The sequence below is a fragment of the Episyrphus balteatus genome, chromosome 3 (genome assembly GCF_945859705.1).
Source record: "Episyrphus balteatus chromosome 3, idEpiBalt1.1, whole genome shotgun sequence".
In the NCBI taxonomy this organism is placed as follows: Eukaryota; Metazoa; Arthropoda; class Insecta; order Diptera; family Syrphidae; genus Episyrphus; species Episyrphus balteatus.
In genome coordinates, this window is record NC_079136.1 from 62,299,764 (window position 1) to 62,321,644 (window position 21,881).

General features: G+C 32.1%; 1 protein-coding gene across 1 annotated transcript in view; it reads left to right on the forward strand.

The window, feature by feature from the left end:
• Window positions 1-21,881, forward strand: part of LOC129916967 (neurotrimin) — a 273,699-nt gene that overhangs the window by 221,361 nt on the left and 30,457 nt on the right. The window contains exons 4-6 of the mRNA XM_055997237.1: window positions 4,338-4,538; window positions 4,968-5,089; window positions 19,186-19,336. Coding sequence (XP_055853212.1) covers window positions 4,338-4,538; window positions 4,968-5,089; window positions 19,186-19,336 — 474 coding nt within the window. The remainder of the gene's footprint in view (window positions 1-4,337; window positions 4,539-4,967; window positions 5,090-19,185; window positions 19,337-21,881) is intronic.

Genomic DNA, 21,881 nt, shown 5'->3' on the forward strand with positions numbered 1-21,881 from the left:
CCTTTAAAGTTGATAGATTTTGTTATTTAGATTATGGGAAATGAAAACTTTGTCAATAAAACAATATACATATTTATTCAAAATATGTTTTGTTGAAAATTTTGACACTGACAGTACAGTGAAAATTGTCTGAAAATAGGCGCCAGCCAATGTCCTAATTTTTAATGAACAATTTAGATTTGTAGGTCCAAAGGAGTTGTAGATCTTTTGTCGGATTTGAAAGCCTTTCTCCCTAATGGTTGCTTTGGTGATTCTCTTCAGAAAAGGTTTTGCATATGAACCTACTTATTAAATATTGCTCTACTACACCGCACTTAAATCTGTATTTAATTAAAAAGATTTTGGCATGGCAAAAAGCGTAAAAGACTCACGAACTCACGTCTTAAATAAAGCGGGTAAATATCCATAATTTATTGTATGTCTTAATTCAAAAGAATCCTTTTAATTTAATAAGAAAATCTTTTCATTCTTATGTGAAGACATTTTAATTAAAAAAGGGATTCCATTTAAAAAGAAATTTAAGTCAACTTAATACAATACGTTTTTTGATTGATTTTACGAATATCGCTTTGTTTTACGGTGGGTCCTATAAAAAAATGTTCAAAACTTAAATATAGCACATCTAAAGATAAATGTAACGTGGAAATCCTTTTCAGATTCGATGAAAAAGAAACTCATCATTGGTAGAATTTGTAATTTTTATGGAAAATCTTTTTAATTTTTCTCTACCTTTTTTGTACTTTAACTTTAAAACCGTTAACTTCACTATCAACAACTTTCAAGATTTTTGACCACGACTCGCTTTTGCATTCAAAAACCATGCATCAAAAAAGTAAAAGATAACTACCAAACATTTTTTAGAAAATCTTTTAACATTAATAGCTAATAAGAAATCTTTTCATTCCCAGTAGAGTTCTTTTTTAAAGATATTTTTCATTAAAATTAAATGAAGTTCACTTGAAATGTATAAAGAGTTCACGTTCCTGTTTTTCTAAGCTTCCAAAAATAGGAAAATGCACGGAATAAAAGAACCTGCTTATTGAAAAGAGAATAATAATGCAATCATAATTAATAGGGAAGAAGAGGGCTTGCAGACTTAGTGTTTATCGATTTCCATTTCAAACATAAAATTTAACTTAGACCTGAACTGGAGGGTGGCTAGCTGGGGGGACCTTCAACTTTTTAGATGACTTTTTTCGATAAATCGATTCAGGGTCATCTGACTGCTACTGCTCGATTTTGCAGGTAGGGTAAAAGCGGGTGATATGGCGCGGCGGGTGAGATGGCGCACTTTAAATATCTTTTACATTTATTGCTCTAAAAATGTACGAAAAATATTTTTAGGTTTCTTTAAATATTTTAAATCGAAGTAGCCAGTAATCGTTTCTTTACCTGTGATACAAAAAATAAAAAAAAATTTCAAAGCAAATCATGTGATGATTTTTTTCGAATTTTTTTTCGCCCTTTTTTTTTGTTCCGATATTTTGTGAGTAGTTGAGATCTTAGATGCCCTTGATACACCAATACATACAAGAAAGTATAAGTTATGCATTGCGTGTGAAATCTGAGCTCTAGTTCTATCTGCTTTTTATGGTTGCTTACGAATATAAGTTATGCGCAAAAAGGTGAGATGGCGCAGTTTTTTGCGGGGGAAATGGCGCATTCCCTACTAGAATTTTTTAATTGAGTATAGTTTTAGCATGTGCCATATCACCCTTAAAATATTTTTTTAAATAATTCAGCCAAGTTCAAATTTTTTACTTCAACCATTTGTGCAATGAATTTGTCAATAGAAACCTAAAACAAACTCATGCGCCATCTCACCCACCCTATAGGGGGAGATGGTTTTTTTTAAACTTTTTTTCTATATTAAATTAAAAATACGAATTTAAAATATAAAATTCTGTAAAACAAACAATACGTTGGATATTGAATATAGAACATTTTTGCATTGTTAGAAATATGAAATGTGGTTTACTTTGAAAAATATGACAAAAACAAAAAAGGTATGCCATCTCACCCGCTTTTACCCTATGTGTTTTTTTTTTGATGAAATGTTCATCATATCAAAGAAAATGACGCAAAGATTACAAAAAAAAAAACAGGGTTGCCTGGTGTCAGCTTGCCGCAACCCTAGAAATTGTAGCCATCTGTTTTTTTTTTTTTAATTCTAATACCTACTAAATTAAAGCTTTATTATTGCCCTTTGAAATAAACAAGGGTTGCATTTAAAATCTTGCCGCAAGCAGGGGTTGCCAGGCTTTGAATTTCAAATTCCGAAAATAGACTAAAAATACAAAAAAAATTATTTGAAAACAACGGCAACACTTTCAGTTATTGATGTAATAATATTTTTGAAAGCTTGAATTTTACACTTACTTAATTATAAATTTTAAATAAAGTTATTTCATGCAATAATTTTTTAAATAATTGATACCTAAGTCAAAATTTTGAAAAAAAAAAATTAAAAAAACACATTTACTGATTAATTTTAATTTTTTTTAAATTAACTGCACCGATTCATTTCTTACCAAATAGTGAAAACCGTATGATTCTATGTCTTCTAGTTTTTGAGAAAATTAAAAAATTCACAAACTACGATTTTTTCAGAATCTAATTTTTCGGCCATGTAATAGTCTAAGTTCCCGCCAAGGACCAATTTTGAAAGCGGCTATTTTCAGTAGGTACATATTTTTGATTTAATAACACGATGTTCCAAAAACGAGGTTTTGAAATATGCGCGGGCGGAGACCTATCACGTTTTGTAGAGCTAGTCGCACTGATTACGACCTATGTCTTCTAGTTTTTGAGAAAATTGAAAAATAAAAACAAAACAAATTTTGAAAAAAGAAAAATCTGATAAAATAATTTTTCAATTTTCTCAAAAACTAGAAGACATAGAAACATATAGTTTTCACTGTTCGATAAGAAATCAATTGAGGCAGTTTTATGTGTGAGTAATTTTTTTTTATTAAAATTCACAGTCTGGACAAAAATAGTATAAAATGAGTTTAAAAAAAATTTGTTCGCCTATTTTTAAATTTTAAATCGATTATTTCAAAAACTATAGGTTATAATATATCGATTTAAAAATTAGAATTAAATGTACAATTTTGCCTTTCGGAAAAGGTATCATTTATTGCTGTAAGTGTTGCCGTTATTTTTTAATAATTTTTTTTTATTTCGATAATTTTTTTTTAGAAAACTGCCCCTCCCACCTAAACGGGGGGAGATAGACCCCCCTCCCAAAGAAAAAAATGTTTGCATTGAACTCCTCTCCAAAAACCTGTTGTCAAATCCTGGCGCCCAAGTTATCCTACTACGTGCAAAAACAACATTCTTGTTCTATACCTAAAAGTTCGAATTTCTGTATCTGGGTTGAAATCGTACATTTTTTTTTCTAAGCCAATTTTAAACTGATTTTCATAAAAAATGACTCGTTTGATTTGGAAATAAATATTATTTTAGAAAATATATTTTTAAAACAGCATGTTGTTGTGAAAATATATACTTTAATTTGATGTCGAAGTTGGGTATATATGACGAAAAATATACGCCCTCGTATATTTTGAGTGTTAGGTACACCGTGTAATTTATATTTATAAAAGTAAAGAGTAAACTTTTCACGCTAATATCACTTTTTCATATCCTTTATCTTGGTTAGGGTGTCATTTTTCCAAAAAAAAATTCAAAGATTTTTGAAAAAGCTTGTAGCACATCGAGTTACATACGAATTAAGCTTGTAGCACATCCCCAAAAACTGTACTAGGACTTGAAATTTTTTTTTTTCAACAAAAAATAGCCACCCTATTGCAAAGGATTATCAACCGGATTCGTCATTAATATAATTTCAAGAAGTTCCTGAGTAATATTTCCAAAAAAATATGATTGACTTGCATATGACTATTTTGTGAAATATTAAGATGTCTCCAAGGATTAAAGAAAAAAAAAAAAAACAAAAAAGTTCTTACCTTCAACATGAAAACAGCCTAGTTTGCCTACAAAACAAAAAAAAAAAACCTAACCTCTATCAACATTTACACTTGGTCGAGTTTAGATTGGAGAGTAGGCAATAATGTCCCAACACAGCAATAAATTTAAAATTAGACGAACCGGGAACTTTTGTGACAGTTCTAAGTGATTTATTTATTTAGCACTCCACTAAGACAAGAGTGCTTCTCATTTCCGCTAAGTCTGTTTTTTTTTCCTTTAAACAGCCTTCATTTCGTTCGTCTCCTCATATACATTTTCAGGACTTTACTTATATATACATATAAATACTGTTGAAACTTCATGTTCTAAGGATTTTTTTTTTTATTTTCTATTTTTACTTACAGGCAGCTTCGTGTTACTTTGGCGACGTGGAATAAATGTGCTTACAGCCTCAAATATTATGGTGACAAGGGATGAAAGAATAAGACTGATAGATGGTTACAATTTAGAAATATCTGATTTGGAGCCGCAGGATGCCGGAGATTATGTATGTCAAATCAGTGACAAAGTGAACAGGGACCAAGTGCACACAGTTGAAATTCTTGGTAAGTTTTGGTTGGTTTGGTTTTGGTGGAAAAGTAAAGAAAGAGAAAGAAAGAGAGAGAGAGAGTGATCATCATATTAATGCTACCCGCTGTTTCTTTTTAATCCTGGCACAAAATCCTTATAGAAAGGACCGCTTTGTTAACACTTGGCGTATAGATATACGAAGTATTCTTTTATTTTTTCTGTTTTCTTTTCTTTTCTTTTTTGCTAAATTCTGTCTCATTTATTTTGTCCTGTTTTAGTCCTTACATAGCTTCTTTACAGGATAAAGTCATTTATCCTTGAAAACTTGTGTGTATATCTGACTGTATATATTTGTTTGTTTGTTTGTTTATCCTTTTGAATAATTATCAAGGATTAAACTTTCAACTTGTCACTTATTTTGAATTTTCTTTTTTGTTCGTATATTCTCTCTCATTCACAAACAGTTCCACCAAGTGTTCGAGCGATACCAACATCCGGACAGTTGCAGGCGCGAAAGGGTGGCCCAATAACATTGGAGTGCAAAGGATCTGGCAATCCAGTGCCATCGATATACTGGACAAAAAAGGTTTGTATTCCTTTTCTTTTTCCTTTTTTTATTATTGTTGTATGGATTTTCTTTTTGTATTTTATTTTTTCTCTTCTTAATTGGGATTAGAGGGATCAAGTTAAAGATTTGTTATAAGCAAAGTGGGGCCAAGAGTGTAGGTAGGTACATAGTCAAAGAATGAAAAAAGAAACATGAATAGAACGAAAGAATTTTCAATTGAATTAGAATTCTATAGGTTAAAGGATTGACTAAAGGATGAATAGAAAGATTTTGTTTGGATGATAATGGGGGACTTTTCAAAGAATATACATATATATAGCCCAGTAGAATTAAACATTTCAAATGGAAAAAATTAGATCGTGCAATTTTTTTTCATAGGATGATAGAGGGGATCACTGGGAGCTTAAAACCAGTTTTTCGGGAAAATCGACCTTGTGCTTGCGCCGCCATCTTGGATTAAAGGTAAAACACGTTTTAGTGAATAACTCGGCCATTTTTGATTTTTGACAAAAATTATATATGTAAAACTTGTAGAAAATTTTATTTTCTATAACTTTTGTCTTAATAAATTTTTCTATATGACCTATATTTTTCGAGTTAATTTGAAAAAACTATACCCCTACTCAGCTTAAACTTTATACTCGCTTTGATTATAGATTTTAAGATCAACGCAATATGGGAGTGTTTTTATATGTTTTTGGGGATGATAAATCTAGCTGCAATGTTAGTTTTTGCAAATTCATGAAATTTTATAAACAAAAGGAACTATCTCAAAATCGGTAAGTGTCGTTTTAAACAAAATTGGCGATTATTATAATTGATGTCTAGCAAGACAAGCAAGTTTTTGAATTTTTCAAATCGGTTCATTAATGCCTGAGATATGACCAATTGTTTATAACTCACTCTCTCTCTTTTAAGTTTTTATTATAAACAATTGGTCATATCTCAGGCATTAATGAACCGATTTGAAAAATTCAAAAACTTGCTTGTCTTGCTAGACATCAATTATAATATTTACCAATTTTGTTTAAAACGACACTTACCGATTTTGAGATAGTTCCTTTTGTTTAAAAAATTTCATGAATTTGATAAAACTAACATTGCAGCTAGATTTATCATCCCCAAAAACATATAAAAACACTCCCATATTGCGTTGATCTTAAAATCTACACTCCTGCTCAAAATTAACGCACACTTTTTTCTTCTTTAGTCATACCCCTACATCTTATTTAAAATGGCTTTTAAATTATTTGTTGTATTTTTTTGTGTTTGGTTGTTATTAAGCAAGTCAGAAAAATGCTAAACTGCAACAGTATTATCAACCAAAAAAAAGATGAACCAAATTTAGCAATTTAAGGTCTGAAAACTGATATTAAAATAATTTTTGTTTTTTAAGAAAAAAAATTTTTAAAAATGGAAGCACCTGACAGTTCTTTCCAATAATTTTATTCAATACTTGGCATTGTCTCCTCTAGCGCTTATGACAACTTGGAGTCATCTATTCATTCCACGAATTAACATTTGAAGGTTTTATTGTAACTTTTCTTTCACTCCAATTTTCTGTGGATCAAGAATGCTTGGAGGTGGATTTCGGCCGCAAATGCACTTTTTTCAACATTTCCTAGACATGTTCTATTGAATTCAAATCCGAATATCTGTGAGGTCAATTCAAGGGTGGCATATTTTAATCTTGAAGATATTTTCAAACCACTCTAGCATGAATTATCGTGCATCAGACTGAACTGTGGACCAAATCTATTGGTGATTGGAACCGCATGGTGTTCGAGGATATCAGTCAAGTATTTTTGGGTACTTAAAGTAGGTCTAGGAGAGCTCACTAACTCCGTAGGTGTTGTAAAGCAGAGTTTACTTCATGAAAATGTATGACTCATCTCTAAAAGGTTAGCGGGTTGACAGATAGACTTCAGCATATCTCTCCAAATCTTCCCCACAAACATTTTACTCCATACCTTCAATTTAAGATCACTCCTGTCTTATTTGAGAAAATAACCACGATACTGTGAGACAAAGTAATAGTAGGAATTTTCTGTAAAATAAATATGATGTGCGTTAAATTTGAGCAGGAGTGTATAATCAAAGCGGGTATAAAGTTTAAGCTGAGTAGGGGTATAATTTTTTCAAATTAACTCGAAAAATATAGGTCATATAGAAAAATTTATTAAGACAAAAGTTATAGAAAATAAAATTTTCTACAAGTTTTACATATATAATTTTTGTCAAAAATCAAAAATGGCCGAGTTATTCACTAAAACGTGTTTTACCTTTAATCCAAGATGGCGGCTTAAGCACAAGGTCGATTTTCCCGAAAAACTGGTTTTAAGCTCCCAGTGATCCCCTCTATCATCCTATGAAAAAAAATTGCACGATATAATTATTTCCATTTCAGCTTAATTTTTTGTATATCCCGACTGGGCTAATAGGAGACATAATGGGCTGAGTTTTTTTTTTCTTCGTATCGCTTTTATTTATTTCTTACACTTTAATCGTTATTCATGTCATTGTACAGTCAGATAATTTTCATCTCGTAGATAAGATATTGTCCTGATAAAAAGAGGACTAAGAGGTGTCGAATTTAATTTGTAAGTGCCTCATAAAAATCCACACAATTTGATTGAATGGACTAGAAGTGAAACAACTTTTAAGAACTGAAGATACTGGAATGTAAATTAGGTTTTAGAAGTTTTTGGGAGTTGAAAGTTTAAAGTGATTTTGGGTTTCTTTGTCTATTACATAGGCTGAGACAGAATTCCACTCAGTGGTTGTTGTAGTAGCCTTGAACTATTTTTTTTTTTTTTGTAATTGTGCTTAAGAGAAGATTGTCTGGAAATTAGACAATTTATAATATTTATTAATCATGAAGAATTTCTTTTTCTCACCTACCAACCTGATACTTTCATAAAGAAAGAAGATTCTCTCAGAAAAGAACCCATTTGAAAAAAATTCTGGAAGAAATTTGCAACGTTGGACTCAGACTTGAACAATTTAAAACTGGCTGGGAGCTTTATCTATGTTTTTTGAAGCCAATTCATTACCCAGCAAACTTCAATCAAAAACAGTGCAGTTTTTTTTAATTATCATGACACCAATGACGCTGAGAATTTGAATAAAGAGCACCTGGCAATCGAGCCCTCTAAATATTGTCAAGAAAAAAACCTGATTATTTTTCTAATAAATATTATTCTAATAAATAAATCAAATAGGTTTTCATTCGAAAAAGCTGGATTGGTTAAATTCATATCTAATCGGTCGCACACGATATGTTAAAATTGATTCAAAACCTCTAAATCTATAATAGTAACGTCTGGATCTCCACAAGGTAGTCATCTTGGTCCACTCCTTTTTCTTTTATTTATAAATGACTTACCTAATGTTTTTTCTTCTTCGTCATGTCTATTGTTTGCGGATGATTTGAAGATGTTTTCTTGTATAAAAAATCCTAATGATTGTTATTTGTTACAAGAAGATCTTAATAGGCTTTGGTTATGGTGCAATAAAAACAAATTGTTTCTTAATATTTCTAAATGTAATAGTATTTCCTTTACTCGTCGCTCATCTCCCTTTTTGTCTAATTATTGTATTGATAACGTTGTTCTCGAAAGAGTTTATGAAAAGAAGGATCTTGGAGTTATCTTTGACTCTAATTTAAAGTTTAATCTGCATGTTGACTTTATAGTCAGTAAAGCCAACTCAATGTTAGGTTTCGTTATTCGGAATTCCAAAGGCTTAAAAGATCCATTCGCACTTAAATCTTTGTTTGTAGCATATGTCAGATCAGTTCTTGAATATTGTAGTGTGGTGTGGAATCCGTGTTATAAATCATATTCACTAAGAATTGAGAAGGTCCAAAAAAAATTTACTCGATTTTTAATAAATAAAATGCATTGGAATATAGATAGTATGCCTCATTATAATACTAGATGTCAGCTTATTAGCATACATACGAGGGTGGGTCAAAAAAATCGAAATTCTTTTTTTTGATTTGGTACTCCGAAAAATCGATTGTTGACCCCTCTAGAATATACACACCAAATATGAGCTCTTTATATTAATGGGAAGGTCCTCCGCTTTGCAATTTTCCATTTTTACATCAAGCTTCTACTAAAAAAAATAATTTTTTTATTAATTGACTTTTTAGCAAATTTCTTTTCATATTCTTGTAGGAAATTGAACGCTCTACAAAAAAAGCCTTATACACTTTTTTCGTTGATCTAACCGTTGAATAGATATTTCTTTAAAAATTCGTTTTTTGTTCTTAATTTTGTAACAAATTGAAAAATTATAATAATCAAACGCGCAAGACATATTCTTATTGGAAATTGATTGTTCCACAAAAAAGGTCTTATTAACTTTTTTCATTAATCTAACCATTCTAAAGATATTCGAGGTCAAAGTTAAAAAAAATTATAAAAACATTTTATATTTTTAAAAAATTTCCAATTCACTGAAACTTCATTATTTTCAAATTAGCAAGATATATTCTTGTAGGGGCTTAAAGATTCTACAAAAAATTCCTTGGAATCAAAGTGATTCCTTTAACCGTTAAGAAGATATTCGTATCCAAACCAATGCTCACTGATTTCAATAGTTTTCTTATGACCCGTATGCATTGCGATTTGGATACGAATATCTTCTAAACGGTTAAAGCAACCAATTTTTTTGACCCACCCTAATACATACTCAAAATATATTCAATAACTTTTATAAGAGATATATTATCTTATCGCATTAATAGTTTTTTTTTTGCTTGAATTAATTAATTTTTATGCTCCAAGTCGCTTCCTTAGAAATCGTAATTTATTCCAGGAAGCAAATTATAGAACGAATTATGCATTAAATGAGCCTATAAATCGCTGTGTGAAAGAAGTAAATGCTATTTTGAATGATTTTGATTTTAATTTTCAATATAGTAGAGAAATTTTTAAAAATTTGTTAAATTTATATTTTTTAAATAGATAATTTTATATTGTATTATTTATTGTATTATTATTGTATTATTTCGTAGTCTGTAGAGTATTGTAACTCGATTGATGTAAATAAATTAATATTAAAATTTGTCCATTGGGGACTTAGCTGACTATATGAGGGACAAGAAAGAACGCATTTAAAGCCTTTAAAGAAGGTCCTTGATAAATTAATCCCACTCACCCAATCAGAAGATGAAACTCCATTGTGATTCACAACAGATACAAATAAAGCTGCAAACTAAACAGCTTGTCCCCTATGATAACCAAATTTTTGAATTAATTAGAAGTAAGTTCTAAACATTACAAAATACAAGCAGTTATGATTGTGAATTTTTTGAGTGCTAATATGGCAGTCAAATTATTTAAGAACATTATCTAACGAAGACAAACTTTGCTTACACTGACCAAAAACCACTTACTTTAATTTTTCAACAAGAAACTGAAAAATCAAGCCCTTGTTAACACAGACAAAAAAATCGTAGAACATATTTTAAGTATTTTTTTAAAGCCTCATTTATTCGTGCTTTATTTATTTTCAGTACCTACACGGAAAAAGTCTGGGTGTAATTTGATTATTGACAGACGATATCGTTTTGACGATAGTCTTGGATCACTTAGGCCCAATTTATTCTCCATAAAATTTAAAGTCGCCATTAAAAAAGGGAAATTTTAAAATTTGTATGTGATTTGACAGTTTGATAATTTTTAATGGAGCTTTTAAATATAATGGAGAGTGAATAAATTGGGCCTTAAAGATAATACTCACTTTTTATTAGATGATATTGTTTTGATGATGGAAAATATTTTTTCTCTAAGTCAATTATCGTCATAAAAGATATCGTCAAAACGGTAGCGTTGAGTTTTTTAAGAGGTTTTCTTTGAAAAAAAAAAACCTTTTAAGCCTAGGCCAGCCGAAGTAAGAGGCAATCACCTTGTCACTTTGTGTTAAATTGGATAAACTTTTAAACATAGGTTTAACCTGCCTAGAATATATTGAATCAGGCAACATATTTCAAGATTCAAAAACCTTTCCTTTTCCTTTTGTCAAAAATTAAGGAATGGCCCCTGATTTAATTATCAATTCTATGCAAAAGAACTTCACATTATGTCTCTTACCTCTCTTAAAACTTAGAATTAAAGCATGTTTAGCTTCTAGCAAGAATCAAAGTTCAAGTACAGTGGGTGGCCGTCACCAAGTTCCAAAATTTAGTTTTGACTAATTTTCCAGCTTAATATTGGCACTTTTGGAAATCCTCCATTTCTTCCACCCATTTTTCTTCCTCGTTTGGGATTGATTCACTTGGAATGATTTTCCCAGTTCTCCCAGGGAGAACTTAAACCTCTTACAAGTTCTGACCAGGGGCGTATACAGGATTGCTTCTTGGGGGGGGTCATGCCAAAATTTTTTTTTCAAAAGTTTTGATAGCAGGCATAAACTTGAAAATCTGCTTCGAATAGTTCCGAAAATAGTTCTAAAAATAACCAAACAAAAACGGTATGAGATTCGTTTAAGTTTAACGTTAAGCCTTAGGGCCTAGAACGCTGCTGATGTGAAACGAAATTTTTCGTCGGTCTCCCAAGGACAAAGAAATGCTTGCGAAATCTGGACGGAAAAATACTCAAAAATTGCAAAAAATAAATAAAAAAAAAGTAAACACCCATCGCAGAAAGACATGCAATGACAAAATGAACAACAAAAACAAACAAAATAAAATGCACGACTGGGGTCGCACGTACTTGCTCTTGCAGTTCAAAACACTTTTATGTTAGTTTACTTGTAGATTTTACGAGCTGCCTCTATTTAAATTTTAAAGAAATTTTGTTGAGGTTGGAGAAGAGCCGACATTTAGACTAAATTTTTTTTATATAAATTTTTTTTTTTTGTTATTTAACTTTTTTGAGAAAAAATAAAAATGCAATTTTATTGCCATTTGCATATTACGTATACAAAATTTAATCAAATCGTTAGAGCCGTTTTCGAGAAATTCGCAATATCGTATTTTTTTGTATGGGAGGTATACGTTCTAAACGAGATATAAAAAAACAAAAAAAAAAACAACTTTTAGAATTCCATAAAAATCATCTGTACCAAATTTGAAGAAAATCCATCCACGCGTTAAGGCTGTGGAAATGTGTACAGATGGACGTACAGACGCACAGACGCACGGACGGATTTGCGAGACCCACTTTTTTGGAATTCTCCATCATGGTAATGTTGGTTTTGATTAAAACCTCAAATTTTTTTTTCGACACGAAACCAATACTTGCCCTATAGAGCAAGTAAAAACACAAATGTCATTTTCCACACACAATTAATGTTCCCGGCAATTGTTTGTGTGCGAAAAAGAAGTGGAGACTTTTCAATTTCGTTGTGCCGAACAGCGTACTGCAGAACGAAAAGTTGGACGAAATTTTTGGTTTACCATTTTATTGTTTCATTTTTGTATTGGATTTTTCGTTTCACATCAGCAGCGTACGTTACAGTGGTAACTTTTGAATTAAAAGACTTCCTAACCTCAGTCAAACGAATCGCAAAGTTTTGTAAAAAAAAATGCATTTGAAAATATAATTTTTTTTAAATTTTGTTTTAAAATTGTATGGGAATTTTATTACTTTAATGACGCGGGGGATACAGTTTTCTTACAAGAAATTAGAATTCAATGCTGTTTGCATAAAACCTAACACCGACACATGTTAAGGATAGTTTCTGATTCAAATACCCCTATCAAAATAGTAAACACAAAAAAATATTTTTTGCGATATTTTGGAATTCGTCAGTTTTCAGCGGTTTACAATATAAAACACATTCAGTTTTATTTATTAGATTAAGCCCTGTTTTTTCAATCGTCAGTTAGACTATCAGAAGAATAAATGTCAATATAAAAAACTTTTATTTCTAGGAATAAGCTCTAACTGACTCTATTCAAAAATTAGCCCTAAGTGATATTTAAAAATAATATTTATAATAATATTTGCCTTAGACAAGGTTGCTTACATTCGTATTTATAATCGGTTTGCCATTGATGATTAACACATCAATAGTTGTTTCAAAAAATGTAACAGAGTTGACTAATCTAGTACAAAACACTGTTATATTCTGTAAGCAAACAAAATTCAACAAATTTGATCAGACGAATGTATTGAACTAGAACATTGAAAAAAACTAAAAAGATTTGAGTAATGATATCCTTCTTTAAAATTTTGCCGATGGCGAATGTAATCAACAGTATGACCTTCACACAGCAAGGCACAGAAAGCTTCCCTATTTAATTGATATTTTATTCACTTCATCATATAATCATCATATAAAAAAAACAAGATTGCTTTTTTTATTTACTGGTAAGCAGTGACTAGCCCTTAAGAGATGATTTTTGTGTAACTACCCTATTTAATTTCTTTTAAAAAGCTTTGAATATAATACTTTTTCGGATTTTAAATCCATACAAAACTACAAAACTCTACAGTACAGCTCAACTAATATTTTATCAAACAAATCAAAATAATCCTAATCCAGAATAGCGTTCGCTAAAAATATGACCACATCGCCAAATTATGGTAAATTAGTTTGTTTGAATACCAAAAAATTTTTTAACTTTTAATTTTCGTTCATGTTCTAAAACTTCAACATTTTGAAAATCATCTTAATCAAGAGATTTCAGTATCACACAATAATTTCTTTTTTAAGATCTCAGTTCTTGGGGGGGGTCATGACCCCGTGATCCCCCCCTTGTATACGCCGTTGGTTCTGACTCTTTTAACTAAACTCCATTATCCCCGAGCACCAGACTGCTAATTTAATAACTGAATAATTGTGCATCTCCTGAGAGAGATACTTACCTGACAAAAAAATGGGAGAGTTAAGTTGTAAGATGCAACCGATTGACAATCATCCCAAAGGAATTTTTAGCCTTCTTTCAAGAAGGCTTCGATGTTAGCATACTTCAGTGCAATTTTTGATAAGTTACTAATTACCGGCACTATCTTTCAAAAATTTAAGTTATATATATTTTCTGTCGACTTTGCTGTATGGTGCAGATCTCTGAACACTCATCAATCATACAAAATTGCATAACCTTATTATGTTTTATGACCAAAAACTTTCTTAAAATTCCAATAAAACAAAAAAAATTTAAATAAATTTCCAAACAACAATCGACTTTTCCCATCCAAATTTGCCACTTAACCAGAAGCATTCTCACTGATGAGTGATTTAAATATTTTAACCAATCTTAACTACATATAACTTCAACTTGCTTCCTGTATTATGGAAACAAAAGTCATTCAACATCTATACCTACATTCATCTCTTAATCGTTTATATCCCAGAAGGAAAAACCATCAAAACCGCATACTAACCATTCAAACGTCAAAAACTTTTATCCACCAAACAAACCGATTAATGAAGCCTTCCATTTATAGTAGGTAAAACTAACAGCCCACTGTGAAAATCTCAATAAAATGCTCTTCCTGAATATAAGTTAAGTGTTTTCAGGGGTTCCTCGCCCGTCCTGTTCGTTGTAGCTTAAACCACTTTCTCACCATAAGCACATGCGATAACAAACTTTTCTCAATAACTTCTCCCAAACACTCATTTACTCACACACTCTCTAACTTTACGGAAATCATTTGCCTCCATCTGCAATCCACACATCTCAACAACACGGCCATCAATAACAAACTACTATGCCGTTTAATTTGGACTAACCTCGAACAAGCCATACAAAAAAAAATTAAACTTATATCGATCAAAAATTCCAAAAGTGCCTTGTGCCGAATGAGAGAAGCACGAAATGGCTATGCCAAAAAAAAACTTAATTGGTCATATGGTGCTCTCGTGTACAATTACTAAAAAAAAGGCTCTAGCGTTAGAAAACGTTAGGTAGGTGAACTTTCCTGCAGCAATCCAGAACAATATGCCCCCAGAACAAAATCAGGCAAAAATACGAAAAACCCCAGAAAAAAAAAAAAAAAAAAAAACAAACATAAAACACCAATGACTCTCGTCGTCTGCACCAAACATATCCGCATGTTCAATCTGTCATAGTTTGGGTATACGTGAAACACATTAAATCATTCTTCAGTGCTCTAGCTCTTCCTTCACATGTCCCCTCTTCATTCCATACATATGCATGTACTAACATACCAAAACTCTCTCCCAAAACGGTTATAAATCAATTCCCAAAGTTGTCGGCATGTCCGGGAGAGACAGAGAGAGACCTACCCTAGCCCCCTCTGTTGACTAAAATATTAAAACAGAAAAACTAGGCCTGGCGTTCATTTTAGGCATCCAGAACATCCGTTTTGGTGAGTGGCAAAAGTTCGCCCACTCCAAAAAAAAAAAAAAAAAAAAAAAAATTGCCTATAACAAGCTATAACAAGCTTTTACTACCAAAACGAACCGCACAATAGCCTATCTGAACCGAACAGTGTGCGGCATCAATTGTTGAACTATAAATATGTATACAAGTCTCTAGAGCAAGTCCCCAGAGAGTGCACACAAACCTTTCTCGGGTGCCATTATGTGGCGCATAATTAATTCGCCTGCACCCTGCATTTTGTGAAACTTGAAATTTTGGTCTGGCGCAAAGGATTGCTCATCTGGTCGGGTCACATTTCAAAAATTGGACTTCTTGCGATACAGAGAAGGAGAGTCTTTGAGAGCGAGAGGGGGGCTACAATGATGACGACGAGGACTACGGACAAATGAATAAATTCGAAGCTGCAGTTGAGAGTGAGTAAAGGACTTGTTTTTTTTTTTTTTTTGGTACAAAAACTTGATGAGAAACCGTCTCGCTATAGCTTTATAGAGGACCTGCCCGAGCATGTTAAGCTTAAGATTTATGCTGCCATTTTCGTTGTTCTTTTCCTTTGGTTGTGTCTGTTACCCGTATTTTCACTAAATTCACTTTGCTTAGTTCACTTTGTGTGTGTGTGTATGTTAGTCTCTCTGAGGCATAAAATATGGAGATCAGGCCACCAAGAGTTCCTAAATAATGTCGACGCGACAACAAATGGAGAGGTATAGTATATATACGGCTTTCCTAAATTGTGCATAAATATTATCCTCTTTTTGGTCTTGCCAATGTGATGTGTGTATGTCCTGGTTTTTCGTATTTCATTTTGTATTTTTTTTTTTTTTTTTGTATTCCCTTTTTTTTTTTTGAGACTTATATATGAGCTTCCTGATAGAAGCATAAACAGACAAGGCGGTGTGTAACACTTAGATACTTTGGTGGGTCTTTTGTGGCGTATATAGGTATATATTTTGGAAATTGAAGATAGTTAAAACGAGAATTTTTGTGCACTTAGAGAAATTTATTTTTTGCAAATAAATTCTAGAAAGGTCTTTTGTTGGATCATTTTGAGTGAAAAACTTGTCAATATGTTTTTGGGGGTTCAAATAAATCAAGTATTCAAATCAACAAGGAAAGATGGTTGGGAATAAAAAGGAAGCTGTTACTTTTGAGCTATGTTTTTAAAACAAAATCTTGAATATTTCAAAAACGGTGTGAGACACAAAATTGGTGTTTGTATCAAAAATAATGTATTAAAAAGCTACAATTAATGGAAAAAGAAAAAACTTAAAAAACTTATTTTTTAAAAAAGTCTCCACTGGGCTCATCAAACCGGAAGTGCACTTCTGAAACTTTAAATTGAAATAAAAAATGACTGGGTGAAGCTACAAAATTTTTGCGCAACAAGTTAGCATTTAATTAGCTACAATTTTGGGCATTAAAAAATATTAATTTTAATACTTTCGGCCGCTAACTTCAGTCTTATTTTAGCGGAATTTTGAAAAACAAAAAAACTGTTCAAGCTACAAAAACCAAGTTAATGTCATTGAAAAGCATTTAAAAAGCTACAAATTTGGAGGTCAACTAAACTCATTAATTTCAATCATTTCAGATTTTGTCCGCTAACTTCAGACTTATTTTAGCGGAAAATTTCAATAATTCAAAAACTATGCGAGCTACAAATTTTTGGTTTGCGCAACAAATTAGCATTTAATTAGCTAGAATTAATGTGATAAATTTTTTTTGATTCCGCCACAAAGTGTCCGAGAAAGTAAGGGACGTCAAAAATTCGTACATAGAACCGTTTTTAGTAGCTCAAATGTAATTTAGTACTCTCTTACTCTTAAAAATAACCCTAACTAATTCGATCAAGCTTTGTAAAGTGAGTCAAAAAGTTATGCTCTTAAATAAACGAGCGCCTTGCCACAATCCGCATCCGTGCAAAATACTCCCAACAGAGGAAAAGTAAAATCAAACTCTATAAGAGAGGAAAGGAGTCCGACCGATTTTGCAAGAGGCTCAGTGTTCAAACTTATCACAGGCCCCATCGAAGTAGACTCTGACAACGAGTTCTGCAAATAAAGATCATAGGTATTCAGGTACTGCAGATTGGAGTTAGTTGCAATCAAAGAAAAGAAAGTTCTTACCAATAATTCCGTCGAAATTTGAAAAAGTCGCCGGTCAAAAAGGCTATTGAACTCTTTGACGTCTTTGAGAATGAGGATGCTTTATGGATTTTCCAATAGAGGTTCTCCTTGCTCGATCTTTTAAAGGTGATTTGTATCTACTTTTTGTTCCGGTATTTGTAAAATTCTTCTGACTTAAATACAAAAGACTCGTTTTCGTCATATTAACTTCTGCTAAGAATTCATCAATGTTCTGGTCTTTCATTTTGTATGTACTTTGGGTAAAAGCTGAGGTTTTGCTTACCGGAAGTCCGAGCACTTTCTAAAGCGAAATATTATTTAGACGATGTTTTCTTTTTTTTTAATTTTTCATTTAATTTTATCAGTTCCTGGCCTGAAGAAAGCTTAAGATGTTAATTTTTCGGCGAATGCAGATGAAATGATCATTATGAGAACTTGCTTGTTAAACTTCAAACTACTTGAGAAGTTTATATCCAGATGTTAATTTGGCACAGTCCTTATTTGCAATAGCCCTCGATCTTGTCTGTGATGGTCTTAGCAGATTAGTTCTGTTTTTTCTTTTAACCGGACCCTTCTGTATTGACGCGCTGAATCTTATTCCGAAGTCAGTTTTTCTGTTCTATTTGTTAACAATCAATATTACGAGAAATACAACCCAAATTTTTTTTGAGCAATTATTACTTATTTTCCCAAAAAATATTATTTTCGGTGTAAATTTTCATTTTCTAAGAGTATCCTTGGCTGCACCAGCTCAAGCAAAAAGGCTTTTAAGGTGGGTAGGAAAAATATTATGGTAGAAGAGCCGCTGCCAAAGAACCGCAAAAACGTGTCCGTAATGTACATTGAAGACGTGTTTAACATAAATTACACTAAAGACTATAACCGCGTCTATAAAAGTGTATAGGAAAGAAGGTATTATAGCAAGCAAGTCTTTCTGGCCCTTGTGTGTGTGATAGATACTTACCGCCCGCTGCATTCTTTTTGCCAAGGTGCAACATATCTATCATGCATGCACAGTGTCGACTGCTTTTGCTCTTGCAGCCCATTTACCAATATATATACAGACTATACAGAGCTCCTATTTTTAAACGAGCTTTGCTTCTTTATAAATGCGATTTTGAGTCCTCACACAGAATTGTCGTCGAAAAGAAGAACACAGAAGAAGACTAAAAGCGGAATCAAGGAGATGAAGAGACAGAGAGTCCTTGCATAATGCAGTTAGTACAGTTAAAGTAGTTTCTGGTTTAGTTTTGCAGACTCTGTCGTTGTTCGTTGTGGAGTAGTCTTATAACCGACTTTGAGACTGTATATGGTATTTTGCTTTCCATGCGGAATCGTTCTCAAGGTAAAGGAGAATAAATGGGTGGTTTTTGTGGTAAGAGGGCGGGCGTAAAGGATATGAACAGGTAACTAGAAAGTTTGTATATGTCTCGAAATGTATCAAAAATTATTATCAGAAAATTTATGGCAAAGCCCAGGCAAGCGAAATTACTTTCAAAAGACAAAGGCGATTCTGCAATTTTTTTTTTCAAATCCTTTTTTTTTCTATCACAAATTTTGTGTCCTTGTATTTTTTTATTTGTTTGTGTTGGCAAAAAAAATTTGCAACTAAGATTTCTTCATATCTTAAAATACCTATTTTTTTTTATTTTTGTTACTGACTGATATCCCCTTGTGTCCTTTTTCAGAGTGGTGCTGGGAAATCATCAGCTCGTATTGGCGATGGTCCAATACTGACATTGGAGAAATTGGAACGTCAACAGGCTGGAGTATATCAGTGTACGGCAGACAATGGAGTCGGTGATCCGGTTACAGTTGATATGAGACTTGATGTTTTATGTAAGTATTCTATTTTTTTTTTTTTTTTTTTTTTTTTTGTGGGGGAGATTTTCATCTTATTTTCTTGAGAGACTACATATAAAAAGATTCTTGAAATATTCATATGGGGTGGTTTTTGATTAAACTTTACAGAAACCAAAAATAAAAAATTAAGAATTCAATTGAAATTTATTTCAATTCCATATATGGTTTTTTTGAATGAAAAGTGGTCTTTGATGGAAGAAGAAGGACTTTTTGGTAATATTATTTGACAAATGTTTGAGTAGGTACTTTTTTCTTTTGTCTGAATGTGTGTGGTCAGAAAATAAAGTTCTGGTAAGCAGATGTTTCATGGAAGTAGATATATGGACCTTTTTTGAGTACCATGTATTTTACTGTTCAGAAATTTGGAAAAGAATTTAGATGACATATTCATTGAGTTTCGATGGAAGGTAGAGGGTTTTTGTTTCAAAATAGGTTCCATGAAGGCACTTACTATATTTTAAAAAGGCTTTTTCAAGGAGTTACAAACTTTTTCTGTTTTATATGAATAAGGTTAGGTAAGTGCAAGAGGTATGGGAAGTCTTTTAGGCTACTAGAAGAGTATTTTATTTATTAAATATATGCTACGTTGCAATATTAAGTGAAACACTTTTAACTCTACTGCTACCTCATATAACCAGGTTTTTGTGCTTCAACAAAAATGAAGAAGGGAGGTTTGCATCTTTGCTATTCTTTGATAAAGCTGACACTGGACGAAATTTACAAGCAAATATCAATGATTAAATCAGGTCCAAGTTTACAAAAAGCAGAATATCACTAGCAAATGGAAGTTTTAACCGTCTGATATTCTTTTGGCGGCTAGGCTAGACCTCCACACTCGCACCCTTAGTTTTAATCCACAAGTAAGGTTAGTGAATATCGTGTTGCTTTATTAAAATTGTTCAATCTCGATTTTCTCCGGTTCACTTCTGCATTTCTTCGATTAAATCACGACTTGCCTCGGTAAAATCCCGAACAGACAAATTGGCTGTTATTCGACAGTAATACCATAAAGAACCTCCTTAAAATTAACGGATTTTAAAGAGGAACTTTACGGATTGGTTCCTTGAAACATCGAGTTCTCTTGTGGAGCTAAGCGCTCGCAATGTTGCCTCAAAAGAATCACAGGATTTTCTCAGGAAATTCATCAGTGATCTCCTTAAAATCACAGATTTTATCATAGCTTGGGGACTTCTCTTAGTTAAATCCGAGATAAGCTGGCAAAATTAATGTGTCATGATAAAACTGTGGTTTCTTTGTAAAATCAAGGGTTGTTCTGGTGAAAATTTGAGGTTCCTCGATGAAATTATTAAGATATAGGTAATAAAATCAAAAGCTTCAGCCATAAAGTTAGTGGGTGCCCCGTGTTGCAATGCTATACATTTAAGTTTCCTCATAGTTTAATTGGCTACTGTTCCGGTGGTTAACTATACCCACGTCAAACTATTCACCTATAAATTCATTGAATTCGATCAAAAAATCACAACTTGTCCAGCAAAATTTAGGTTTTCATGAGGAACGTAATGAATCATGGGTTGTACTGGAGAGATCCCCAAATGTCCCAATCACGGATTTCCTGGGGTATATCAAAAGCAAGTTCTGTTTATTGGGGTCTTTCGAAAGTAAAGTCATAAAATCCTCTGGTAAAATCAAGAATTGCAAACACTTAAATTTCATTGCTGATAACGTTTCCCGGATCAAATCTCTCTGGTAACCTGGGTAAAATCATGCAAATCATACAAATATCCCTTAGAACCTAACGAATTGTCCACAACTGCGTCGAAATTTGACATTTTTTGAAATAAACTCGCAGATAATTGCCGTAAAATTTCATGTTGTCGTAGTAAAAATATAGATGGTCTTGGAAAATTTCTGAACAAAGTTCTCGCAGGTTTTTTTTTTGCAAAAAATCGCACGTTAACTTCAGTTAAATAAGTAAATATACGGGTTACATAAAAAAAGCACGGCCTCAGTGCTGAAATTCTAAAATTAATTATTCGCAATTACTTTGACTATTTCACAGGTCAACATAATGTAACGTTATAGTAACGTTTATACGATGAAATCATGGAGTTCTGTTTTGATATTTCGAAATTTCGCCAGCAAAATATCGGGTATCCTTGCTCAAATCTCCTATTCCACCTGAAATATCACCGAAAAATACCATGAATCGCGGATAATTAGTTTCTGCGAATTTCTGGAATTCTTCAATAAAATCACGGGTTTGGCGGTAAGATCAGAAGTACACAAGGTAAAAATGGGTTTTTTGGTTTTTTTCTGGTGTTTCTTCGGTTTTTTTGTGCTACGAAGTGTCCGTAAAATCTTCTATTTTCAATTTTTCATGATTTCAGATCACTTTATGACTTCAAAAAAGAAAGACTGTTTTAACTGCTCCTTATTGTCATTCATTTTTCAATGTGACCAGCTGGAGGAAGCCTTGTTAATGTATTTGGCCTAACCTGAACTTTTAAAGTTGTCTTTGATTTCACCAAGAATATTCTTCTTCAAGGATATTTGTAGCGCA